The sequence below is a fragment of the Bos mutus genome, chromosome 1, assembly GCF_027580195.1.
Source record: "Bos mutus isolate GX-2022 chromosome 1, NWIPB_WYAK_1.1, whole genome shotgun sequence".
Taxonomy (NCBI): domain Eukaryota; kingdom Metazoa; phylum Chordata; class Mammalia; order Artiodactyla; family Bovidae; genus Bos; species Bos mutus.
Genome location: NC_091617.1, coordinates 126,103,626 through 126,127,151, shown reverse-complemented (window position 1 = coordinate 126,127,151; position 23,526 = coordinate 126,103,626). Strand labels below are relative to the sequence as shown.

Below are 23,526 nucleotides of genomic sequence, written 5' to 3'. Positions count from 1 at the left end.
ACAAATAACTGACAAGGACTTAGTATCCAAATATAAGAATAAATCAATAAAGAAAACAACCCTGCAGCAAAATACAGACAAGAACAAGTTTTCGCTAAAAAAGGAGACCCAAATGACCAATAAACACATTTAACTACACCTCAGCATGGTTTATGAGCCTCACCTCATTAGTAACTGTGAAAATGCAAATTAAAAGTGCAACAAAATACTGTTTTCCAGTCACTAAATGGGCAAAGTTTTAAATCCCCAATCGAACAACTGGGGACAACAGGCATTTTTTCACAAGATATATACATATGTTGTAAATCTATAAAGAAAAACAAGGGAATAATACATACCTGAGAATAGGGGTTACTTCAGGATGAAAGACAGAGGGAGGGGCCCATGGGAAGGCGTCCCAGTGTCTGTACTTAAATGAAGGTTGGCTACACAAATTTTTTATTATTATTATTACATATATGTGTTTTATATATATATATATATTCTATTGAATATACATGTTCTACTATATGTAGAAAATATTTCATAGTTTTTAAATCAGAAATTGATTTAAAATGAAATAGACACTATCTTTAGTGACTTTCCTGGTGGCTCAGATGGTAAAGCGTCTGCCTAAAATGCATAAAACCTGGGTTCGATCCCTAGGTCAGGAAGATCCCCTGGAGAAGGAAATAGCAACTCACTCCAGTACTCTTGCCTGGAAAATCCTATGGACGGAGGAGCCTGGTAGGCTACAGTCCATGGGGTTGCAAAGAGTAAGACACAACTGAGTGACTTCACTTTCACTCACTTTCATAGCAGTGTTGCCCTGCTTTGTTCCTGAGACACTATCTTGCCTCTGGAAGACTTGAAGCACAGTCAAGAAAACAGAAAATCAAATCATCCCAATTCAACATAGGTGGGTATTAATGCTCCAAGAGCACCAAGAAGAGAGAGGCGTCAATTCTGCCTAGGAACATGGAAGCAACCTAAATGTCCATTAACAGAGGAATGGATAAAGAAGATGTGGTACATATATATGATGGAATATCAGTCATAAAAAGGAACGAAATTGGATCATTTGTAGTGATGTGGAGGAACCTGGAGTCTGTCATACAGAGTGAGGCAAGTCAGAAAGAGAAAAACAAATATTTATATTAATGCATGTATGTGGAATCCAGAAAGATGGTAAAGATGAGCTTGTTTGCAGGGCAGGAATAGAGAGGCAGTTGTAGAGAACAGACATGTGGAAACAGAGGCAAAGAGGAGGGTGAGACAAACTGGGAGAGGAGGACTGACGTATATACACCATATATCTATTTAGAATAGATGGCATCACCGACTCAACGGACATGAGTTTGAGCAAGCTCCAAGAATTGGTGATGGACAGGGAAGCCTGGTGTGCTGCAATCCATGGGGTCGCAAAGAGTTGGACACGACTGAGCAACTGAACTGACTGAACTGATCTATTTAGAAATCTAGTGGGAGGCTCGGTGCTCTGATGACCTAGAAGGGTGGGTGGGATGCGGGGAGAGGGACAGAGATTCAAGGAGAGGATACATGTGTACATATAGCTGACTCACTTTGGTGTGTAGCAGAAACTAACATAACATTATAAAGCAATTATACTCCAATAAAAAACATTCTGCCTGGGAGATTTGGGGCACCCCTCCAGATGAAAGAAAACTTTGAGTGGAGCCTTGAAGAGCGAGTAGGAGTTTCCAGAGAGAGACAAGCGTCCACATCAGCAAGACTAGATTTACAAAGTGGGGTAGAGGTGGCATGAGAGACCTCGAGGAGGAACTGCCCAGGAACACAGACTCAGCTCTCACAAGGGTGTCCACACGTCCATTTTTGCTGTTAGACTGAAGGCCAAATGGTTGTTGCTATTGTTCTTGCTGTTGTTTTCCAAGCCACCCACAAGCCTGGCACCTATAAATGGAAAATTGAATCTCTGAAATAAATGAGACTGTGAAACAAGTGTGAAATGGTCAGGTAACCATGACAAGCGTGGGTCCATCCGTCATCAAGGTGGTGAAATTCCCCCACCCCGTCAGACTGCAGGTCTCACTGTGCACCCTTCCTACAAAGCAAACAGAATGAGCTTGTGATGGCCTTTGTAAAGCCCAAGAAAAATGTTGTGGTTATTCTGTGTAAACATAAGGGTGGCTTTGAGAGGAAAAGACATTGTGAATTTTGAGATCTGCCTAGATTTTAGATACTTCACATCTAACCACGTCACAGTGCCAAAGAAAGGTAGCAATTTTTCTTCCCCAGCAAAAATATAGCCAGACCTATTAATTAACAAAATAACTAAATCGGCATCTAGCTTTCCCTTGACACGCCTTTCTGTTCTCTGATAGAAAAACTAAAAGAGGGAAGGGGGACAGTACAATTCTGGAAGGCGAGTAACAGGCCAGTAGGGTTTGCCACATTCACAACCAGTCCATCCATATAGAACAGAATGGGCAGACCCATCCGTACAGAGGGCCTGAGGCAAAGACCCACAAGAATCCCTTCAACTTTGACAATTATCTTCCATTATTGTCAGAAAACCATGTTCAGTTCAGTTCAGTCGCTCAGTCGTGTCCGACTCTTTGCAACCCCAGGAACTTGAAAGGTTGTTGTTGAATCACGCGAATACACCGGGATTCTTGGCCCCTGGAGGAGAAGAATTCAATCCGGGGCCAGAGACAAGGCTTGATCGCTCAGAGCTTTTGTGTAATAAAGTTTTATTAAAGTATAAAGGAAATAGAGAAAGCTTCTGACATAAGCATCAGAAGGGGGCAGAAAGAGTACCCCTTGCTTGCTAGTGTTAACAATGAGGTTATATAATCCAAAGAATGTCTGGAGGTTGTAAAGACCTCACCAGACCTACTCCCATAATTTACATTTTAAGATAACACTGTCCTCAGGCAAGATACATCCTTGTAAAGACCAGGTCTACTCCCATAATTAACATTTGAAGATAACAGAAGGTTTAATCCAAAGACTGTCCTTAGGCAGGATACATTATTGTTATATAATCCTAAGGAATGTGGAGAAAGAAAAAGTTTGTCCTTTCTTCCTCCTTGAGAATTCTAGACCCCTCTCTCCTTGGGGATCCCTAGACTCCCTATCAACCTGCCTAGGAAATGACTCTCTCAAACTGCAGCACACCAGGCCTCCCTGTCCATCACCAACTCCTGGAGTTCACTCAAACTTATATCCATCGAATCGGTGGTGCCATCCAGCCATCTCATCCTCTGTCGTCCCCTTCTCCTCCTGCCCCCAATCCCTCCCAGCATCAGGGTCTTTTCCAATGAGTCAGCTCTTCGCATGAGGTGGCCAAAGTACTGGAGTTTCAGCTTTAGCATCATTCCTTCCAAAGAACACCCAGGACTGATCTCCTTTAGAATGGACTGGTTGGATCTCCTTGCAGTCCAAGGGACTCTCAAGAGTCTTCTCCAACACCACAGTTCAAAAGCATCAATTCTTTGGCGCTCAGTTTTCTTCACAGTCCAACTCTCACATCCATACACGACCACTGGAAAAACTACAGCCTTGACTAGACAGACCTTTGTTGGCAAAGTAATGTGTCTGCTTTTGAATATGCTATCTAGGTTGGTCATAACTTTCCTTCCAAGGAGTAAGCATCTTTTAATTTCATGGTTGCAGTCACCATTTACAGTGATTTTGGAGCCCAAAAAAATAAAGTCTGACACTGTTTCTACTGTTTCCACTGTTTCCCCATCTATTTCCCATGAAGATGGGACCCGATGCCATGATCTTCGTTTTCTGAATGTTGAGCTTTAAGCCAACTTTTTCACTCTCCTCTTTCACTTTCATCAAGAGGCTTTTTAGTTCCTCTTCACTTTCTGCCATAAGGGTGGTGTCATCTGCATATCTGAGGTTATTGATATTTCTCCTGGCAATCTTGATTCCAGCTTGTGCTTCTTCCAGCCCAGCGTTTCTCATGATGTACTCTGCATAGAAGTTAAATAAGCAGGGTGACAATATACAGCCTTGACGTACTCCCTCTCTTCCTATTTGGAACCAGTGTGTTGTTCCACGTCCAGTTCTAACTGTTGCTTCCTGACCTGCGCATAGGTTTCTCAAGAGGCAGGTCAGGTGGTCTGGTATTCCCATCTGTTGAAGAATTTTCCACAGTTTATTGTGATCCACACAGTCAAAGGCTTTGGCATAGTCAATAAAGCAGAAATAGATGTTTTTCTGGAACTCTCTTCCTATTTCAATGATCCAGCGGATGTTGGCAATTTGATCTCTGGTTCCTCTGCCTTTTCTAAAACCAGCTTGAACATCTGGAAGAAAACCATGTTACCATTATCTAAATCCTCCAATAATTCTTTTTCTTTAATCAGTCTTTTTCACATACCCTGGGTTTGACTGAAGGTCTTTGGTGTTTGAATTACATTATGGGTGACCCAGTAAGGCAGGCAGAAGCCATGGAACCATAAGCTGACATTGTTTTAACTTTTATCTGTTTTTGGTCTCTCAGCAGGAATCAGGCAAAGAATTTCAGAAGAGTCTACTAATCTCTCAAAACTGACAGTCGGGCTAAGGATGTCAGGAACCCCTTGGCTAACCCTCACCCTTGAAGAATGGGGGTATCATATTGCATTGGCTGTTTTTTATTAAGAAACCTAACACGTTTTGGAAGATTTTCTATTGCTTTTGCTTCTATTGTTGTGAATGCTTTTGTTAAACCCAAGGAGGAAGTAGCGGCTGACATAGTGGGTTTGAAGTCAGACAGAAATGATTAGAAGCCAGCTTTTATGCCTTAGTTTTAGTAGTTTCTTCATGCAAACAAATACATTGTAATTTTTTAACCCCAGAGTTTCCATTTCTTAATATTTATGAATAACACTACACCAAACATATTGTATGAAAATTTTAATTTCCAGTGACAGACACTGTTGGCTGCTCACCCAGAAATCACTCACCTTCCTTCCCTTCCAAAAGTACCCTGCTGTTGTGTAGGCAGGCACATCCATCATGGAGACCTCGGTCCCTTTGTTAATGATATGTCTGAGGGGCAGGCATGTTGTCCTACTTTGAACAATGAAATTAGAAGTTAAGTGTTTCAGAGGCTTCTGGGAATGCATTTCTTGAAGAAAGTCTGTTTTCCCCCTTCTCTCTTCTTTTCTGCTTGGCCACTGTCTTGTAAAAACAGGACACTTTGAGTTGCAAACAGCTGATAGTGCCACCATCAGGAGAGAAGACAAACTGTGGATTGCAGAGTGGGAAAAGAAAGCTCTGAGGTCCTTCCTTACATCATGGACACACCAAACCAACTCTGGGACCTCTTTCCACCAGACTTTTTGTTGCCTGAGTGCCAAGTTGCTTCGTCGTGTCTGACTCTGTGATGTAATGGACCGTAGCCCGCAAGGCTCCTCTGTCAGTGGGATTCTCCAGGCAAGAATACTCAAGTGGATTGTTATGCCCTCTTCCAAGGAACCTTGTTTCTCCTGCATTAGCAGGCAGCTTCTTTACCACTAGTGCCACCTGGGAAGCCCAGACTTCTTGTTACATGGTCAATAAACATCAGACTACTGTTGCTATATTAATTGAATTTCCGGCTGCTGGCAGCTGAAAGCATTCTAGTTCCTACAATCTAAATATAAATGATTTCCTAGAGTAGGATCCTAAGTGGGGAATTTCTAAATTATTGATACATACACACAAATCACTCCTGTGACAATAGTGAGACACATTCTCACAGCAACCTTCTTAACACTGAGTCACCAAGGAGGAAGAGCTTTCTTTAAAAATCACTGCTAATTTGATAGGCAAACTTACAACTCAAAACTGGTGTTTGTTCATCTCCATTTGGTGAAACGAGGCATGATCAGACTTGGTGTACGACAGCCCCGTGGCATCCCACCCAGGAAAGGGGGAGCGTGGTTGGTCTCAAGCTTTGAGAAGCATTCCTTTACACTCAACGTTCAGACTTTCTAAGAGTGAAGATCCCTAGGGCTGATGGGGCAAAAGAGTTGGTAAGTATTACACAAGGAGAGAAAGTGGACAAAAGGAACTTCCTGGGGCTTCTTATTGTCTCCTAGGTTGATGGATTCTAGCATGATTGGTCTGGGGTAGGGTCCCAGGCATGGGCATTCTTTTGACCCCCCAGCTAATTCTAACGTGTAGACAACGTTGAGAGGCACTGATATAGCCCACCTTGAAGACTTAGGGTTTTTTTAATCATTATCCTGCTCACCTTCAAAGACTATTTGAAGCCTCCATGGAGTCTCTCATTGGAAAATATTCCTTGACCCTTTTCATTACAATCTTCATTTGGGATCTTTTTTCTGATCAGATCATGTTTCAGAAACACCTGCAAATGACTGCAAGGCCAGGGCTCAGTGAGCCTCCTATATCTAATGCTGACGAACTTCAGGCCTGCCCAACCCGGGAAAACCTCCTCTTCCTAAGAAACTCCCAGCTTCCCTGCCTGGTGCAAGGGCCTCACCATTTCTCCCCTGAACATTTTGTCTTTTTTCCACATGGACCCAGTCAGGACTGACTGATGAGAACAAACAGGAGAGGGGAGCTTCCCAAGAACTCTGGAGGGGGACGAGGGCTGGGGAAGGTGGTGGTGGCCGTCTCCGCTCTTTTTCTTATGCCTCCAGTCAGTGCTGGAAGAACACACAGGTGTGGAGACAAAGTTACAACAGCTCCAGTCCTGAGTATGCTGCCGGGAGCTCTTGGCACCCATTCCTGAACCTGTCTTTGGACCACTAGAGGGTGTGTATGTGTGTGTTTGTGTGTGTGTGCACTCAGTCACTCAGTTGTGTCTGACTCTTTGCAATCTCATGGACTGTGGCCCACCATGCCCCTCTGTCCACAGGATTTTTCGGGCAAGAATACTAGAGTGGGTTGCCATTTCCTCCTCCAGGGGATCTTCCTGAACCTGTGTCTCCTGCACCTCCTGCACTGAAGGGGGATTCTTTGCCAGTGAGCCACCTGGGAAGCCCTACTAGAGGTGGTAGGGGCTTATAACTTTGGCTTTCATGTAGTCTATTAAAGTCAGTTGACCAAAGATTACCAGGTGCTCACCTGCAGTCAAAGATAAAGACAGTAGATTTACTGGGCTTGCAGGAGAGGATGGGCCCAGAGGCTCAGGAGAGGGGACCTGGGAGGGACTTCTCACAGGACCACACAGTGTTGAGTGATTCTCAGATGGCATGAGGAAGGTGGGGGGCAGTCCTAGCTAGATGCAGCCAAGAATAGAGCATTTTGGTAATTGAACATCTAATGTTATCTAGAAAACAGGGGGCACTAGACTTGGTTGTAACTGATGAAGAGGTAGCAGTCAGATATCTCAGAAGAAGCGGGTCAGTCAGTCACTCTTGTGTTTAGAGAATGGCCTTGCTCAGTCTCCTTCCAAACGTTTTGGAGGGTGGGGGGCTTGCCTGAACATCGCTGCCATGCAGGTGGGAAAACCAACAGTCTGGCTGCCGGCAGGACTGGCTTGGCTTTCACATTTTTGGTTTAAAACCCCATGTTTTTCTTGAGAACTCAAAGAGATTATGTCATCATTTCTTGCCTCTGCAATCCCTGTTCTCTTCACAACAGTGACTATGTGCTTTCATAGAGGGGTCAACAATAAAACTTCTAAATAAAACAATCCCAATCAAAACTGTGAAACCTGCTCACTGCACCCTTTTTTCATCATGTAATTGAATGTTTCCACATTCTCTGAAGATGCATCAATCAAGGAGTTCCTGTTTCCAGAAATTCCCATTGTGCTTGGGGGTAACAGAAATCTGATCAGCTTTGCCTTAACTAAACCAGGGCTCCCTTTCCTTATGTAATGAGAACCCAGAGGTGGTCAACCTGGATGGGTTCAATGGCTCCACGATGCTATCAGAGACCTGACTCTTTCCATCCATCTTCTCAGCCATCCAGGCTGCGGTTGATGTCTGGGGGTGATGTGCAAGACAGCAGCTTCACTTTCAATGTGATGACTGTGTTCTGGGTGAGAAGAAATGGAAGAACAAAACACAAATACTCGTACGACTTGGGTCTGCCTGTTTGAAGAGCTTTCTGGGAAGCCTCATCTATTAACTTCTGCTTCTGTCTTATCCAGCATTGCAATGTCACATGGTTACCCCATAGGCAAGTAATGCCAGGGATGTTGTTTTCCTAGCCTGGCTTACTAGTTCAGTTCAGTTCAGTCGCTCAATTGTGTCTGACTCTTTGTGACCCCATGGACTGCAGCATGCCAGGCTTCACTGTCCATCATCAACTCCCAAAGCTTGCTCCAACTCGTGTCCATTGAGTCGGTGATGTCATCCAATCATCTCATCCTCTGCCCTCCCCTTCTCCTCCTGCCTTCAATCTTTCTGATCTGGAAAGCATCAGGGTCTTTTCCAGTGAAGTCAGTTCTTCACATCAGGTGACCAAAGTATTGGAGTTTCAGCTTCAGCATCAGTCCTTCCACTGAATAGTCAGGACTGATTTCCTTTAGGATGGACTGGTTGGATCTCCTTGCCATCCAGTGACTCTCAAGAGTCTTCTCCAACACCACAGTTCAAAAGCATCAATTCTTTGGCACTCAGCTTTCTTTATGATCCAACTCTCACATCCATACATGAGTACTGGAAAAACCATAGCTTTGACTAGACGGACCTTTGTTGGCAAAGTAATGTCTCTGCTTTTTAATATGCTATCTAGGTGTGTCATAGCTTCTCTTCCAAGGAGCAAATGTGTTTTAAATTCATGGCTGCAGTCACCATCTGCAGTGATTTTGGAGCCCAAGAAAATAAAGTCTGTCACTGTTTCCATTGTGTCCCCATCTATTTACTATGAAGTGATGGGACCAGATGTTATGATCTTAATTTTCTGAATGTTGAGTTTTAAGCCAGCTTTTTCACTCACCTCTTTCACTTTCATCAAGAGGCTCTTTAGTTTCTCTTCACTTTCTGCCATAAGGGTGGTGTCATCTGCATATCTGAGGTTATTGATATATCTCTGGCCAATCTTGATTCCAGCTTGTGCTTCATCCAGCCTGGCATTTCACATGATGTACTCTGCATATAAATTAAATAAGCAGGGTGACAATATACAGCCTTTATTACCCCTATCATAGTTTGGCCTCAAGCCAAACAACAGGGAGAGAACACAGCCCCACCCATCAACAGAAAATTGAATTAAAGATTTACTGAGCACAGCCCTGCCCATCAGAACAAGACCCAGTTTCCCCCATAGTCAGTCTCTCCCATCTGGAAGCTTCCATAAGCCTCTTATCCTTATCCATCAGAGGGCAGATAGAATGAAAACCACAATCACAGAAAACTAACCAAACTGATCACATGGATCACAGCCTTGTCTAACTCAATGAAACTATGAGTCATGGTGTGTTAGGGCCACCCAAGACAGATGGGTCACAGTGGAGAGTTCTGACAAAATGTGGTCCACTGGAGAAGGGAATGGCAAACCACTTCAGTATTCTTTCCTTGAGAACACCATGAACAGTATGAAAAGGAAAAAAGATATGACACTGAGAAACTCTCCAGGTTGGTAGGTGCCCAATATGCTACTGGAGAAGAGTGGTGAAATAACTCCAGAAAGAATGAAGGGATGGAGCCAAAGCAAAAACAAAGCCCAGCTGTGGATGGGACTGGTGATGGAAGTAAATTCCAATGCTGTAAAGAACAATATTGCGTAGAAACCTGGAATGCTAGGTCCATGAATCAAGGTAAATTAGAAGTGGTCAAACAGGATATAGCAAGAGTGAATGTCAACATTTTAGGAATCAGTAAACTAAAATGGACTGGAATGGGCGAATTTAATTCAGATGACCATCATATCTACTACTGTGGGCAAGAATCCCATAGAAGAAATGGAATAGCCCTCATAGTCAACAAGAGACCAAAATGCTGTACTTGGGTGCAAATGACAGAATGACCTCTGTTCCTTTCCAAGGCAGATCATTCACTATCACAGTAATCCAAGTCTATGCCCCAACCAGGAATGCTAAAGAAGCTGAAGTTGAATGGTCTATGATGACCTACAAGACCTTCTAGAACTAACACCAAAAAAAAGATGTCCTTTTCATCAGAGGAGACTGGAATGCAAAAGTAGGAAGTCAAGACATACCTGGAAAAACAGGCAAATTTGGCCTTGGAATACGGAATGAAGCAGGGCAAAGGCTAACAGAGTTTTGCCAAGAAAATGTACTGGTCATAGCAAGCACCCTCCTCCAACAACACAAGAGATGACTCTACACATGGACATCATCAGATGGTCAATAGTGAAATCAGATTGTTTATATTCTTTGCAGCCAAAGATGGAGAAGCTCTATACAGTCAGCAAAAACAAGACCAGGAGCTGACTGTGGCTCAGATCATGAACTCCTTATTACCAAATTCAGACTTAAATTGAAGAAAGTAGGGAAAACCACTAGACCATTCAGGTATGACCTAAACCAAGTGCCTTACGATTATACAGTGGAAGTGACTAATAGATTCAACGGATTAGATCTAATAGAGTGCCTGAAGAACTATGGATGGAGGTTCATGACATTGTACAGGAGACAGGGATCAAGAACATCCCCAAGAAAAAGAAATTCAAAAAGGCAAAATGGTTGTCTGAGGAGGCCTTACAAATAGCTGAGAAAAGAAGAGATGCCTGGCTTACTAACCCCTAGGCCAAAATAGAGTTCAGTCAGCAAGGTGGAAGTAGAGAGTGGATGTTCCCCACTCACCAGTGGCTGAGTCATGCACCCTGTAAACCATCTTTTATTGAGAAGTACTTAGGTGTGTTAGTTATATATTGGAGGTGGAGGAAATTACTCTAAAATGTAATGGCTTAATACAGCAAATGTTTATGATTACATACAATTTCTGAGAGTTGAGATTCTGGGAGCAGCTTAGCTGGGTGGTTCTGGCTCAGAGTTGCTCATAGGCTTACAGGACTTGAAGGCTTAAATGGGCTTGAAGGATCCACTTTCAGGACATCTCATCCACACAGCCCTAGGTTGGGGGCCTTTCCTAGGGCTGCTTGGATGACCTTACCAAGTGGTAACTGGCTTCTCCCAGAGAAGACAAGGAAGAGACAAAGAGGGTGTCATGATGCCCTTTATGACCTGGTCGCACACCATCGCTTCCATCCTAGTTTATTTGTTAGAAGCCGAGTCACTAATCCAACTCACACTCAAGGAAAGAGTAATTAGGTTCTGCCTTTTGAAGGGAGGAGTAGATATAGTTGTGGAGACATTTATAAACCACTTCCTCTGGGGTGGACTGCCCCTGAGCTGTTCTGCCCCGTCTCACCTCACACCGTCCTTTGCATCTCTTCCTTCCTCTGCTCACTCTCCCTCTTTCTTTCTCCTTTTCCTTTCTTTTTCTTTTCCATCATCAGGTCTCCTGGGTTTCCTCCTCTATGGCAGAACAGCCTCTCTCCCCAAAAAGCCAAATTCATCTCAAACCCCTTCTAAGACTCCAATTGCTAGAGTCAATGGGGAGAAATCATGATTATGGGGTGATTCTTTTTTGTATTTTTTTGGGGTTTTATTATTTATTTGCTTTTATTTATTTGGGTGCAGGATCTTTTTTTAGCTGTGGCACATGTGATCTTTAGTTATGGCATATGGGATCAGTTCCCTGACCAGGGAGCGAACCAGGGCCCCCTGCCTTGGGACCACAGAGTCTTAGCCATTGGACCACCAGGGAAGTCCCTTCGTGTTGATTCTTAAGGTCTGATCAGGGCTCTGAGAACCAAAAAGATCATGAACATCTACCCTCTTCCTATGCATAAATAGAAAACCAAAACATTACACTGCAAAAGACAGATAAAGAAGTTCAACAAAGTTCTGACTTTTCCCAAAACTATTTTGCTAGGGTTTTTCTTAAAACATGAAATACCAAATTCTGTCCTTGCATTTTCTGTTGTTGTCTCCCAGCTTTGCAGGAGCTCAAAACACATGTTTAGCATGTCCTGTAATTCAGCCCTGGTGAGTCACACCCTAAAATGTTAACAACTGTGAAATGAGCTCTGGGCTGCCCTGACTCACAGATGCTGGATGTACGAGGAATCCATATAATAGTCTCAAACTGGTGCCCATCGCACCCACTGCCCCAGCCATCCTTGTGGTCCTGGCAGCTAATAGCTGTTGTGACTGAGGTTGCTAGTTATCTCCCAATATCCATCTTTCCCTTCTTCTGTAAATAACAGAAGTTCTCGTTTTTCACTGGGCTCATGTCTGTCTGGAATAAAGATCATCTTTCCCATCTTTCCCAGCCTCCTTTGCCCTAGGTATGAGCCTGGTGGGCTATGCACAGAGTCGGACACGACTGAAGCGACTGAGCGCACCACAGCACATGATCGTGTCCGTAGGCCTGGCTAGTGGAATAGAAGCAAAGGTATTACACTCGATTTCCGGGAAATGTCCTTAAAGGGAGAGAAAGTGCCCTTCTTTGTCCAGTTTTCCTTCCTTATATCTCAAATAGGAACAAAATTGGCTGGAGCTCAGCACCCATTTGGGGCCATGTGTGAAAGTCACACTGAAGATGGCAGAGTAATAAAGTAGAAAGAGCCTGGATTCTTCATGATCTTGGGCCTTTGATAGCAGCTCTGGACTGTTTGCCCAATGAGTTTCACTAACATGAAAGGGAAATGAACTTCTATCTTTTTCCAACCAGTGTTAATGGGTTTCTGACACTTGCAGCTGATCCTAATCCTAGTGTTACATTTCCTTTACAAACCTGCCCACGGTGCACAGGGATCCTCATCTCCTCTCTGATGGCCTGTCTAGTTTCTGACTTTGCTCTGTCCTGTCCTCAGGGGCTCTGACCTTCCTGATCATTCTCTATTTCTTAAGCATCTGCTTTTGAGTCCTGGTCTATAAAATGTAAGTGCAGTCTCTCATCCCACTCCAGACTCCTCTCACTGTCCTTCTGGTTACATTGTAGGAAGCCTGGACTAGGGCCCAGCAGAGGAAAGGAAGAGGCTGCACAAAGCAGAAATGACCTAGGGGTGACAACTTTTAGGGGGCAGCTCACTGGACAGTCCAGTCTGTCCAAACAGGATCCCTCCCTGCCCTTCTTGACCTTCCCCACAGCTTCAGTTTACTTTGGGCCTACTTAGATCCATTTGGGTTTAAAATATACACTTAAAAATAGCCAGTGTGGAGGAGTTGTGGGACTATTTTCCACTTGCAGCTTACTATGAATTTGTTTAATCCAATTTATTTCATTATTCATTGTTTCATTAAACATTTACTAAGAGCCTATTCTACACCCTACGTGAGAGACACAGATAAACAGATAGATAGATACAAATAACTTATTATCTGATAGTTCTGGAGGTCAAAGTCCCAGACGGGTATCACTGGAATAGGAGCGAGGTGTCAGGACAGCTGAGTGCTTTTATGTGGGTTTGAGAGAGTTCATTTCTGCTTCTTTTGAGCCCCTAGAAACTGCCCACATTCCTTGGCTCTTTTGCCATCTTTAAAGCCAGCAACAGCCAGTTGAGTGCTTCTCATTACATCTCTCTGACCTTTCTTTTCATCACTCATCTCTAGCACAGCAGCGAAAGTTTCCCTACTTCAAGTTCTCAGACTTAGATTGGCCCCACCCAGGGAATCAAGGATAGCAGTCCCATCTCAAGGTCTATAACTTTAATCACATCTACAAAGTCTCTTTTGCCATGTAAGGTACCATATTCATAGGTTTCCAGGATTGGGGCATAGATATCTTTGGGGGCCTTAAATTTGCAAGCCCCAAAGCCACTGCCCACAGCAAGATTTCTTAAAAATCTCTTTTCAGGGACTTGCCTGGCAGTTCAGTGGTTAGGATTCCATGCTTCTACTGCAGAGAACATGGGTTCAATCCCTGGTAGGGGAAGATACCGCAAGTCATACAGCACGACCAAAAAGAAAAAAAAAATCTAAAAAAAAAATCCCTTTTCCTCCCCCAACCACTTCTTCCCAAAGCTCCAACTGCTTTGCACCTCTGTTCTCCATTTTCCCCAGAAAAACTCCCAGGCCCAGCCCCTGAACAGCCTCCTTTATCCTGGCGCCCCCTTTCTCTTGGGAGTGGGGAGACAAAATGTCGCAAAAGGAAACCTCGCTAGTGCGCAGGTGAGTCCTCTTCACCTTGGTTTCTGCTTATTGCTGTGGGCTGTAACCACCATTTATAACCTCGGTTTCTTTGAAAAACCCACTTAGGGGCTCCGGTGCGGTCCACAGCTGACATCGCGTGGGCGGGAAATAGGCCGAGGCATCTACTCTTTGGAGACCTCTGCTCCTCCCTCCCAATGACCCATTGATAACCAGGGACACGGGTCCCCAGCTCTGTCCCCTCCTAGACCTCGTCCCTTGCAGCCCCATCAGCTGCCAGGACCCAGATCCGCAGCAAGGGCACCTGGAGTTCTCCCGGTCCCAGGCAGAGCCCCCGCGAACCCTGGAACGCTGTTTCCTGCTGCTCCTCTTTCCCTCCTCCTGCTGTTCCTCCTCTCCTCCTGGCGCTCTGGCCCCCGCGGGTCGCTGACTTCCTCCGGCCTCCGCCCCTAGCCGCTACCGCCCCCTGGCAGCCGTCTCCATGGTGCACACCAGACGCGGGAAGCCACCCGGCGGCGGTGGAGGGAGGCAGGGACCCGGCGCATGAGTGAGTGCGGGGCGCGGGCCAGGTGCCAGGAGCGCGTGCGGGGTGAGGGCGAGGTTGCACCGGCACTCCGAACCGTGATTAGGTGCTCCAGACACGCTGGGACCTGGGCTCGGTGGAGGTCTTGCTTGGTTTGCGCCTGCCCCGCCCCAGGGACATAGGCCTCCCCACCCAGACATCCCCAGGGTAGGGATTTCCGGCATCGGTGGGTAGTGGGAATTCTTTCCGGGATCTTTCGAAACTGTTGTGTGCACCAGGGGTTTTGAAGAAGGCCGAAAAAGGCAGCCCCTCAGGCCTGCCAGGTAGCTGCCCCTCTGGGAGCTAGCCGCTGTTGGAGCTGGGCGGGCAGGGCACTCAGAACTCAGGGCAGGGGCTCTTCTCCCCTCACCGCTTCTCCAGACGGCAGGACCCTCAGGCCCCTACTCTCACCTGCTCACCCCCCATCCCCACCTTCCATTTCCAGGAGAATCATAACCAGACAAGATGAGAAAATCTAGCATCCGTGGAGTATGCACTCCGGAAACCTCCAATAAATATTCATTAACTTACCAGCCAATCACCTAGGTAATTGCTAAGCTGGGCCACACACTTATAGAAATGACAGAAGGAAATACTCATACTGAAATAGTAAGTGAAAAACTCAAGATTTAAGAGGGTCTAAGTAGAATATTTATCGAATATATGTGTATATACCCAGAAGAGGCTCATGAGAAATACTTGATATTGTGAACAGTAGTACTGTATAGTGGGGTTCTCATGGTAAGTATACTGGAGTGGTTTGCCATTCCCTCCCCTAGTTACAAGCTTGAATCAAGATTGTCTAGAGAAATAAAAACAACCTCAGGTATGAGATGAAACCACTCCAATAGCAGAAGAGAAACTAAAGAGCCTCTTGATGAGGGTGAAAGAGTAGAGTGAAAAAAATCAACTTAAAATTTGATATTAAAAAAACTAAGATCATGGCACCCAGTCTCATCACTTCATGGCAAATAAAAGGGGAAAAGGTGGAAGCAGAGACAGATTTCCTCCTCTTAGGCTTTGAAATCACTGCAGATGGTGACCACAGCCATGAAATTAGAAGATGATTGCTTCTTGGCAGGAAAGCTATGACAAACCTAGACAGTGGGTTAAAAAGCAGACATTACTTTACCGACAAAATCCAAACAGTCAAGGCTAGTCATGTACAGATGTGAGAGTTGGACCGTAAAGAAGGCTGAATGCCGAAGAATTGATGCTTTCAAACTGTGGTGCTGGAGAAGACTTTTGAGAGTCCCGTGCACATCAAGCAGATCAAACCAGTCAATCTTAAAGGAAATCAATTCTGAATACTTATTGGAAAGACTGATGCTGAAGCTGAAGCTCCAATACTTTGGCCACCTGATGCAAAGAGTGGACTCATTAGAAAAGACGCTGATGCTGAGAAGGATTGAAGACAGAAGGAGAAGAGTGTGACAGAGGATGAAATGGTTGGATGGCATTATTGATTAAATGGACATGAACTTGGGCAAACTCTGGAAATGGTAAGGGCTAGGCAAGCCTGGCATGCTGCAGTCCACGGGGTCACAAAGAGTTAGACATGACTTGGCGACTGAACAAACAATATTGGATAGTACCATCTTAGTCAGCTTGAAGTGAAGTCGCTCAGTCATGTCCAACTCTTTGCGAGCCCGTGGACTGTAGCCTACCAGGCTCCTCTGTCTATGGGATTTTCCAGGCAATAGTACTGGAGTGGATTGCCATTTCCATAATAGAATACCAATGACAACAGAAATGTTTTTCACAGTTCTAGAGGCTGGGAAATCCAAGACGAAAATACTAGTAAGATAGATTTCATTTTGAAGCCTGTTCTCTTGGTTTGTAAGGGAAAGAAAGTGTTAGTCGCTCAATTGTTCTGACTCTTTGTGACTCCATGGTCACAGGGCTCCTTTGTCCATGGAATTCTCCAGACAAGAATACTGGAGTGAATAGCCATTTCCTTCTCCTGGGGATCTTCCCAACTGAGGGATTGAACCCAGGTCTTCTGCACTGCAGGCAGATTCTTAACAATCTGAGCCACCAAGGCAGCCCCCTTGGTTTGTAGGTGATGGCCGATTCAACAGCTTGGGTGTGGATGAGTTGGAGGTGAGCTCTGTTGTCTCTTCTTAATCCCATCATTAGGGCCCCACCCTCATGACCTTATCTAACTGTAATTACCTTCCAAAGAACCCATATCATCACACTGGGGATTCAGCATTTGAATTTGAAGGGGAGGGGAGGTGAAAACATTCAATTCATAACAGTTTCTAACAAATGATACCTTAGAGTGGTTACAAATGGGGGCTATGGATCTAGATTGTCTAAATTTGAATCCCAACTACACCACTTACCAGTGTCTGCCCTTAGGCAAATCACATAAACTCAGTATGCCTCAGGTTCCCTCCTTAGCATCTGCTATGTGTCAGGTTCTGTTCTCAGAAGGCAATGGCACCCCACTCCAGTACTCTTGCCTGGAAAATCCCATGGACGGAGGAGCCTGGTAGGCTGCAGTCCATGGGGTCACTGAGGGTCGGACACGACTGAGCGACTTCACTTTCACTTTTCACTTTCATGCATTGGAGAAGGAAATGACAACCCACTCCAGTGTTCTTGCCTGGAGAATCCCAGGGACGGGGGAGCCTGGTGGGCTGCCGTCTCTGGGGTCACACAGAATCGGACACGACTGAAGTGACTTAGTAGTAGTAGTAGTAGTAACTCATTATTCCCCATAACACTTCTTTGTCACCATCATCTCCATCTTACTGATGAAAAAATCTTTACAATTGTTATCTCATATAATCCTCAAAAATGTCAAAGAGTTAATATTCCCACCATGTGTACAGATGAAGAAAATGAGGTTCAAGGAAGAGAAGTTGATTGCCCACGATCACCCTGCTGGTAATGGACAGAAACAGGATTCAAACCTGTTCCGGTGAACTGGGCCACCCGCTCCCGACCCACACAGTCTCCCATGGTGCTATGCAGTGTTTGCCAATTGCCTGATGATAAGCAGCACTCGAGATGCTTTCCAAAAATGGTCTTAGCATGGATGGACCTAGAGACTGTCATCCAGAGTGAAGTAGGTCAGAAAAATAAATACCATGTATTTATGCGTGGGGAATTCGAAAAAACTGTTATAAACCTTCTTATTTACAAAGCAGAAGTAGAGAACAAATGTGTGCATACCAAGGGGGAAAGGGAGGTGGGATGAATTGGGAGATTGGGATTGACATATATACACTGCGTGCATGCTAAGTCACTTCAGTCGTGTCTGACTCTTGCAACCCCATGGACTATATGCTGCCAGGTTCCTCTGTCCATGGGATTCTCCAGGCAAGAATACTGGAATGGGTAGCCATGCCCTCCTCCAGGGGAATTTCCCAACCCAGGGATCGAACCCAAGTCTCCTGCGGCTCATGCATTGCAGGCAGATACTTTACTGCTGAATCACTGGGGGAGCCCGACATATGTTGGGGTCCTTTAATGGACCAGAACCTGGTGGTCTGGAGTCGACTGATAAGAAAGTAAAGGAGAGAGAAAGAGGCTGATATTTGTTGGTTTACGCAGGAAGCCAATAAAGCCTCTGCACCGGGCTTGCTCTGTTCACAAAGGCCTCAGGCGCCCTCTCGATGGGGTGAAGGCACAGAGCACTTTCTCGAGAGGGTCTTAGAAGCCCGGGCAGCAAAGTCAACACAGAGAACCTCTGCGCTCCAAAGAAATAGCCTGAGAGACAGAGTTGTAAATAATCACTTTTACCATACGGTTCATAAAAAGGAAGAGGGTACTTATCACCGTATAGAAAAACTAATGAAGGAAATGCCTGGATTCCTCAGCCCCGCCCAGGGAGAGGCTTCCTCTCAATTCCTGGATATTCAGGAATTAATAAGGAACAGATTCCTGACAGATCCAAAACAGCACGCAGGAAGCCTCCTGTTTAAATGCTTCCTGACAGACATATATACACTGCTATGTATAAAATAAAATAACTAACGAGAACCTACTGTATAGCACAGGGAACTCAGTGCCTGGTGGTAACCTAAATGGGAAGGAAATCCAAAAAAGAGGGGATATATATATATATAGCTGATTCAGTGATTCACTGATTTACTTTGCTGTACAGTAGAAACTAACACAACACTGTAAAACAACTATATGCCAATAAATTTTTTTTAATGGTCTTGGGAATCAGTACGCTCAGTTCTGTTTTCAGCCAGAGCAAATCCCTTCTCTCCCTTCCTGGGCCTCATTTTTGTTCCATATAAAAGAAGAAGTTAGACCAGCCCCAAGATGAAAAGTAGGTTTTGGGTAGCTGCCAAGTCTGGTTGCTCTGCAGGAGCTGCTGGAGCAGAGCTATGAGCAGAATGCTGGAGCTACAACTGGGTGCTGGCCATGGGTCGGGTGAGTGGTAGGGTGAAGAGCCATTTTGGTTGGCCCAGTATTTTCCTGGTTTTAGCACTTAAAGTCCTGAGACAGTGGGTCATCCCAGTGATAGCTTACATGGATTAGATAATCTATAAAGTCCCAACCAGAGCTATTAAGAATATGATTTTTCCTTACCCAAGTACCTGAGTCTCTACATTCTACTGGGTTTACTCTCCCTTTTTAGAATGTTTTTCACTTGTGATGGGCTAATTTCTAGCAATAGGATACCAATGCAAGTGTGACCTAAATTGAAAATGTGGACTACCCCCAGTAGTTCGTATGGCTTCTAACAGATGACGCTAGCTTTCCCTTGAAAATTTAAAACATCCCCAAGCGCCCTGGAAGTGTGCAGTGCCTCCACGCATCTCAGTACATTTTGGGATCTGTGACTCTGAGACATGAAGCATTTCTAGAGACAAAAAGGGATGTTAAGTAACGTCAAAAGAGTACATCTCCTAGGAAAATTTATCAGTTCTAAATTTGTAAGTACCCAGTATTAATACCATAGTGCCAAAATATATAAAACAAAAACTTGTGCTACAAATTAATAAGTGATAGAGAAGGTGTGGAGAAAAGGGAACCCTCCTACACTGTTGGTGGGAATGTAAACTGGTGCAGCCACTATGGAGAACAGCATAGAGGTTCCTTAAAAGACTAAAAATTCCGTGTGATCCAGCAATCCCACTGACAAAAATTAGAACTGACTCTTGCAGCCAGCAGAGTAAAAATAACATCAATAATAATAAAAATGTTTCCTTATCACTACATGCCAGGCACTGTGTAGTGCTTTATAAACTCATCTCATTTAACCTTTATGACAACCATAATCCATTTTACAGATTGGGAAATGGAGGCTTGAAGAGTTTATAATTTCTCTAAGGCCACACAGTAAATCAAGTAGTGGAGATAAGACTAAAATCCAAGTTTGTTACCTTCCAAAGCCCACATTCTTAACCACTATAATTACTGCGTGGCAGGAATTATGTCTAAAAGAAAATTATGCCACTTTTAAATCAATATGAACGTGGAAGTATTTAAAGCCCACTACTAATGTTAATTGTGTTCCTTTACAATTGAATTCAAAGAACTTCCCCCATTTTAAACAATCTAAAAGAAAGAATCCATTTCCATGAGTATAGTCCTTGCAAATTGAAATTTTCTGCTCTGATTCTCCACTCTCATTTTAAGATTAGTGAAGTACTTTATGATTTTCAGAGAAGGTGTGCAGCGATATTTGCTCATTTTTAGTGGGAAAGTGTGATCTCCTCTTTAAAAAGATAATCTGTGTGCTGGGTTTCAGGGCAAGTTACAGTTCTCAGAATCCAAGTGGAATCTAACGCTATGAAACAATGCCAAGAGAAAAGCAAGGAAAACGAAAAACTAAAGGAGCACCCCAGTCCATTGTTTCCATTCTTCAAAAGTTCCTGAAAACATACGAGAAGCGTTGTGTACAGACTCAGACGTCTGTGTGTCCAGCCATCAAAAGGGACTTGAAAGCCAGCATCAACCATGAACGGATTCTCAGGAAGGTGAGTGTATCCTCTCAAGAAACCAAGGAACATGGATCCTCAATCCCTTCAAGCCCAGAATTGGCGGGGTCGCCCGCTCTGCGTTCCTGCCTGCATGCCGTCCAGAGCCTGACTCTGGCACCAAAGTCTGCTCGGCACTCCTCCTACCTTCCCACTCCTCCCTCCCAGTCTGCCCATCCCCGTCCTTCATCCTTCGAGCAGCTCTGCCTGTTCTCACCCCGCTTCACCTCCGGAACGGCCAGCCTGCCTTTCCTCCCACTCTATGTCTGGAGAGTCCAGCTCGAAAGCATCCCTTTTGTCATCATTGCAGAACCTCCCTCGCCAGCACTCCCGACCCTCCAAAAGAATGTCTCCTTGTCTTGACATCTGATGCGTCCAAGCCATCAAGCTTGACCTGCAAATACCCACACCCCTCCCATCTCACTTGGAGTAAGACAGCATATCATTTGGATTTCAGGGGAAAAAAACCTGATGTCACATCTTTTCTGAGATTAAATCTACTGGTTGAATGTCAGGGGGGAGGAAGAGAGGCCAGCCTAAGTGGTCAGCTCAGGAAGGGGCGCCTGAGTGACCAGAAGGGGGAGCCTGGCACCCAAAGACGGACTGTCCAGCTTCACAACTTCTCTATCACCAGCCCAGAAAGACAATCTGTGTTTTAATAACCACATACCTACTGATTTCATAAAATGCTGGGTGTTAAGCAAGACAACAAATTAAACAAAATAATTAGATAGAGATGGGTACTTTAAATACCATTACTTAAGACTTTGACACAAATCCATTCCACCCATATTTTTCCTGAATGTTTCTGGGGTTGGGAGGGTGATTACATTGCACCCTCCACAGAGAAACCCTCCCACAGTTCCTGTCTAAATCCCTCTCTCTTTCTGAACTCCCATTCTCAGGAAAGCTGCCCACACCCACTATATTCCTTCAGGCTTTCACTCTCCACTTCTCCTCTTCCCGACCTGCGCTCCTGCGCATGCTCAGTCGCTTCAGTCGTGTTCGACTCTGCAATTCCGTGGACTGTAGCCCACCAGGCTGGTCTATCCATGGGATTCTCCAGGCAGGAATACTGGGATGGGTTACCATGCCCTCCTCTGGGGGATCTTCCTGACGCAGGGATCAAACCCAAGTCTCCTGTGTCTCCTGCATTGGCCTAATTCATTTTTTCTGGTTGTTGTTATTATAATTAGGCTGCACTACTTAATCATAGGGTTAATCATAAACTTTATTCAAGTTTATAACCATGTCAGCAGTATTTTCCAAGTATTTTTAATTATAATCACCATCAGAAATATAATTAACATTATGACCAAGTATATAAGTACTGGAATCTGTGTGACCCTAAGAGCTGTTTATGTTGGGTTGCTTTGGTTGGGTCTCCATTTTTATTTCGAACGTCAGTAAAACGAAAGTGTCATGAGACTGTTATTCCTTACTGCATAGTATATACTCAGATAATTTCCCTTCTTTTCTGTTTCATTAAAGAAATAAAGAAAAAGCTGGTAACAACCCACTAAATTGATTTCCTGACCCAGTTATGGACAGTAGCCTGCTGGAAAAAAATCTCTGCCTTGTGGGACTTTTCATGAAGCTTAGGCAGGAACTCCCTAAGTTTGTGTTGAACCCCAATGCACACTTGATCCAAAGTTAATAAGTAATGTCCTTCTAATGTTGTCTAATGATGATATTTTTCTCTACATATTTGGACACATGAACCTCCGTTTATGATGCCCACCTGTAGTTTTTTTTAACATTCTAGTTTGTACTGGTAAGACCTGATGACTCCCCGCCAGGCATCCTACCAATTTCCTTGGAACCTTTGCTCATGACTGTTCGGGATGAGTGTTACATGCTGGGGAGAGAGATCTGCATCTGGGGCTTTCAACTGAGCAACCCAGAGATCGCCAGACTTGTGAGTCATGCATTTTAAAAATTGCTCTCCATTTAACCTTAAAATTGAATGTAAGCATATTATCATGTGTTCCAGCTATAGTTTATGTGGTTGTTGACTGATATGCTCCAAACTATTCTTTTTTAAAAGTATTTTTAGTGAAATATTTCAGACATATAAAAGTGCAAAAAATAATAGAACTGACATCTATGTACTCACCGTTGCATAATATACTTTTTAAGGAATGGATATTGAAGATACTTACAAATACAAGAGCTAAAGTGCCATCTTTCTTCTTCTCCCCCATCTACTTCCAGGAGGTACCACTAGCCTGGAGTTGATGTGTATCAACCCCATTCATGTTTTTATGCTTTTATTACATATGCATGTATATTTTTACTTACCTACGTGAATTGTACTTTGTGTGATTTTATGACTTCTTTTACTCACATTATGTTGTCAAGATTTCTCCATGTTTATTAATTTTGACTGCTATTGTATAACACATAGCCTTCAGTCTTGAATGATGGTTTGCTGAAAACACACTTATAGATTAAATATCATTATTTTTTATATTGAACTTCCTTTATAGTGAGTCATAAGTTATATATAGGACTTTACTTCTGGCAAGGGCAAATCAGATAATTCAGGTAAATCCTTTCACTGAGGACAAAAAGATAAGCTAACATACACAATATGGGAGATAAATAAGCTTGATTTCTACTTCACATCATACCCCAGAATCAATTCCAGATGGATTATATATTATTTAAGGCAAAACAATAAGGTTTCTAGAAGATAGTCTAGGACAACACCAGAATCATGATTCTGGGGTGGAGAAAAACTCAAACAGAACACAAAAAACACTAATTTTTCCAGTTCCTAGCCTTTTTGAAAGTCCCTTATTTCTCTGAATGTTTAAACTTATAATCTATGTCTAATAATTTCAATAATCTGAATTATTTTGGAGTCTGACATTTCTGACTCTTGCTTCTACTGGTTCTTACTTATGAGGGCATTCCTTTGTATGTTTTTGTGATTTTTTTTTTTTTTTTTACTGTAAATTCATATTTTGTGG

The 23,526-nt window shown here is 43.9% G+C and overlaps 1 protein-coding gene and 1 non-coding gene across 5 annotated transcripts in view; both read left to right on the top strand.

The window, feature by feature from the left end:
• Positions 1-581: 581 nt before the first annotated feature.
• TRNAF-AAA (transfer RNA phenylalanine (anticodon AAA)) lies at positions 582-654 on the top strand. Its single transcript has one exon. It is a non-coding gene; the product is annotated as a tRNA-Phe (tRNA).
• A 13,859-nt stretch (positions 655-14,513) lies between these two features.
• Positions 14,514-23,526, top strand: part of LOC106701464 (uncharacterized) — a 63,622-nt gene continuing 54,609 nt past the window's right edge. The window contains exons 1-3 of one of the 4 annotated variants that reach the window (XM_070375204.1): positions 14,514-14,588; positions 20,323-20,551; positions 22,317-22,469. In XM_070375204.1, the coding sequence (XP_070231305.1) occupies positions 20,372-20,551; positions 22,317-22,469 (333 nt within the window). In that variant the 5' untranslated portion in view covers positions 14,514-14,588; positions 20,323-20,371. Of the gene's footprint in view, positions 14,589-15,062; positions 15,150-20,322; positions 20,552-22,316; positions 22,470-23,526 lie in introns of those variants that run through there. The other 3 variants (XM_070375211.1, XM_070375219.1, XM_070375227.1) reach the window with 3 other exon arrangements.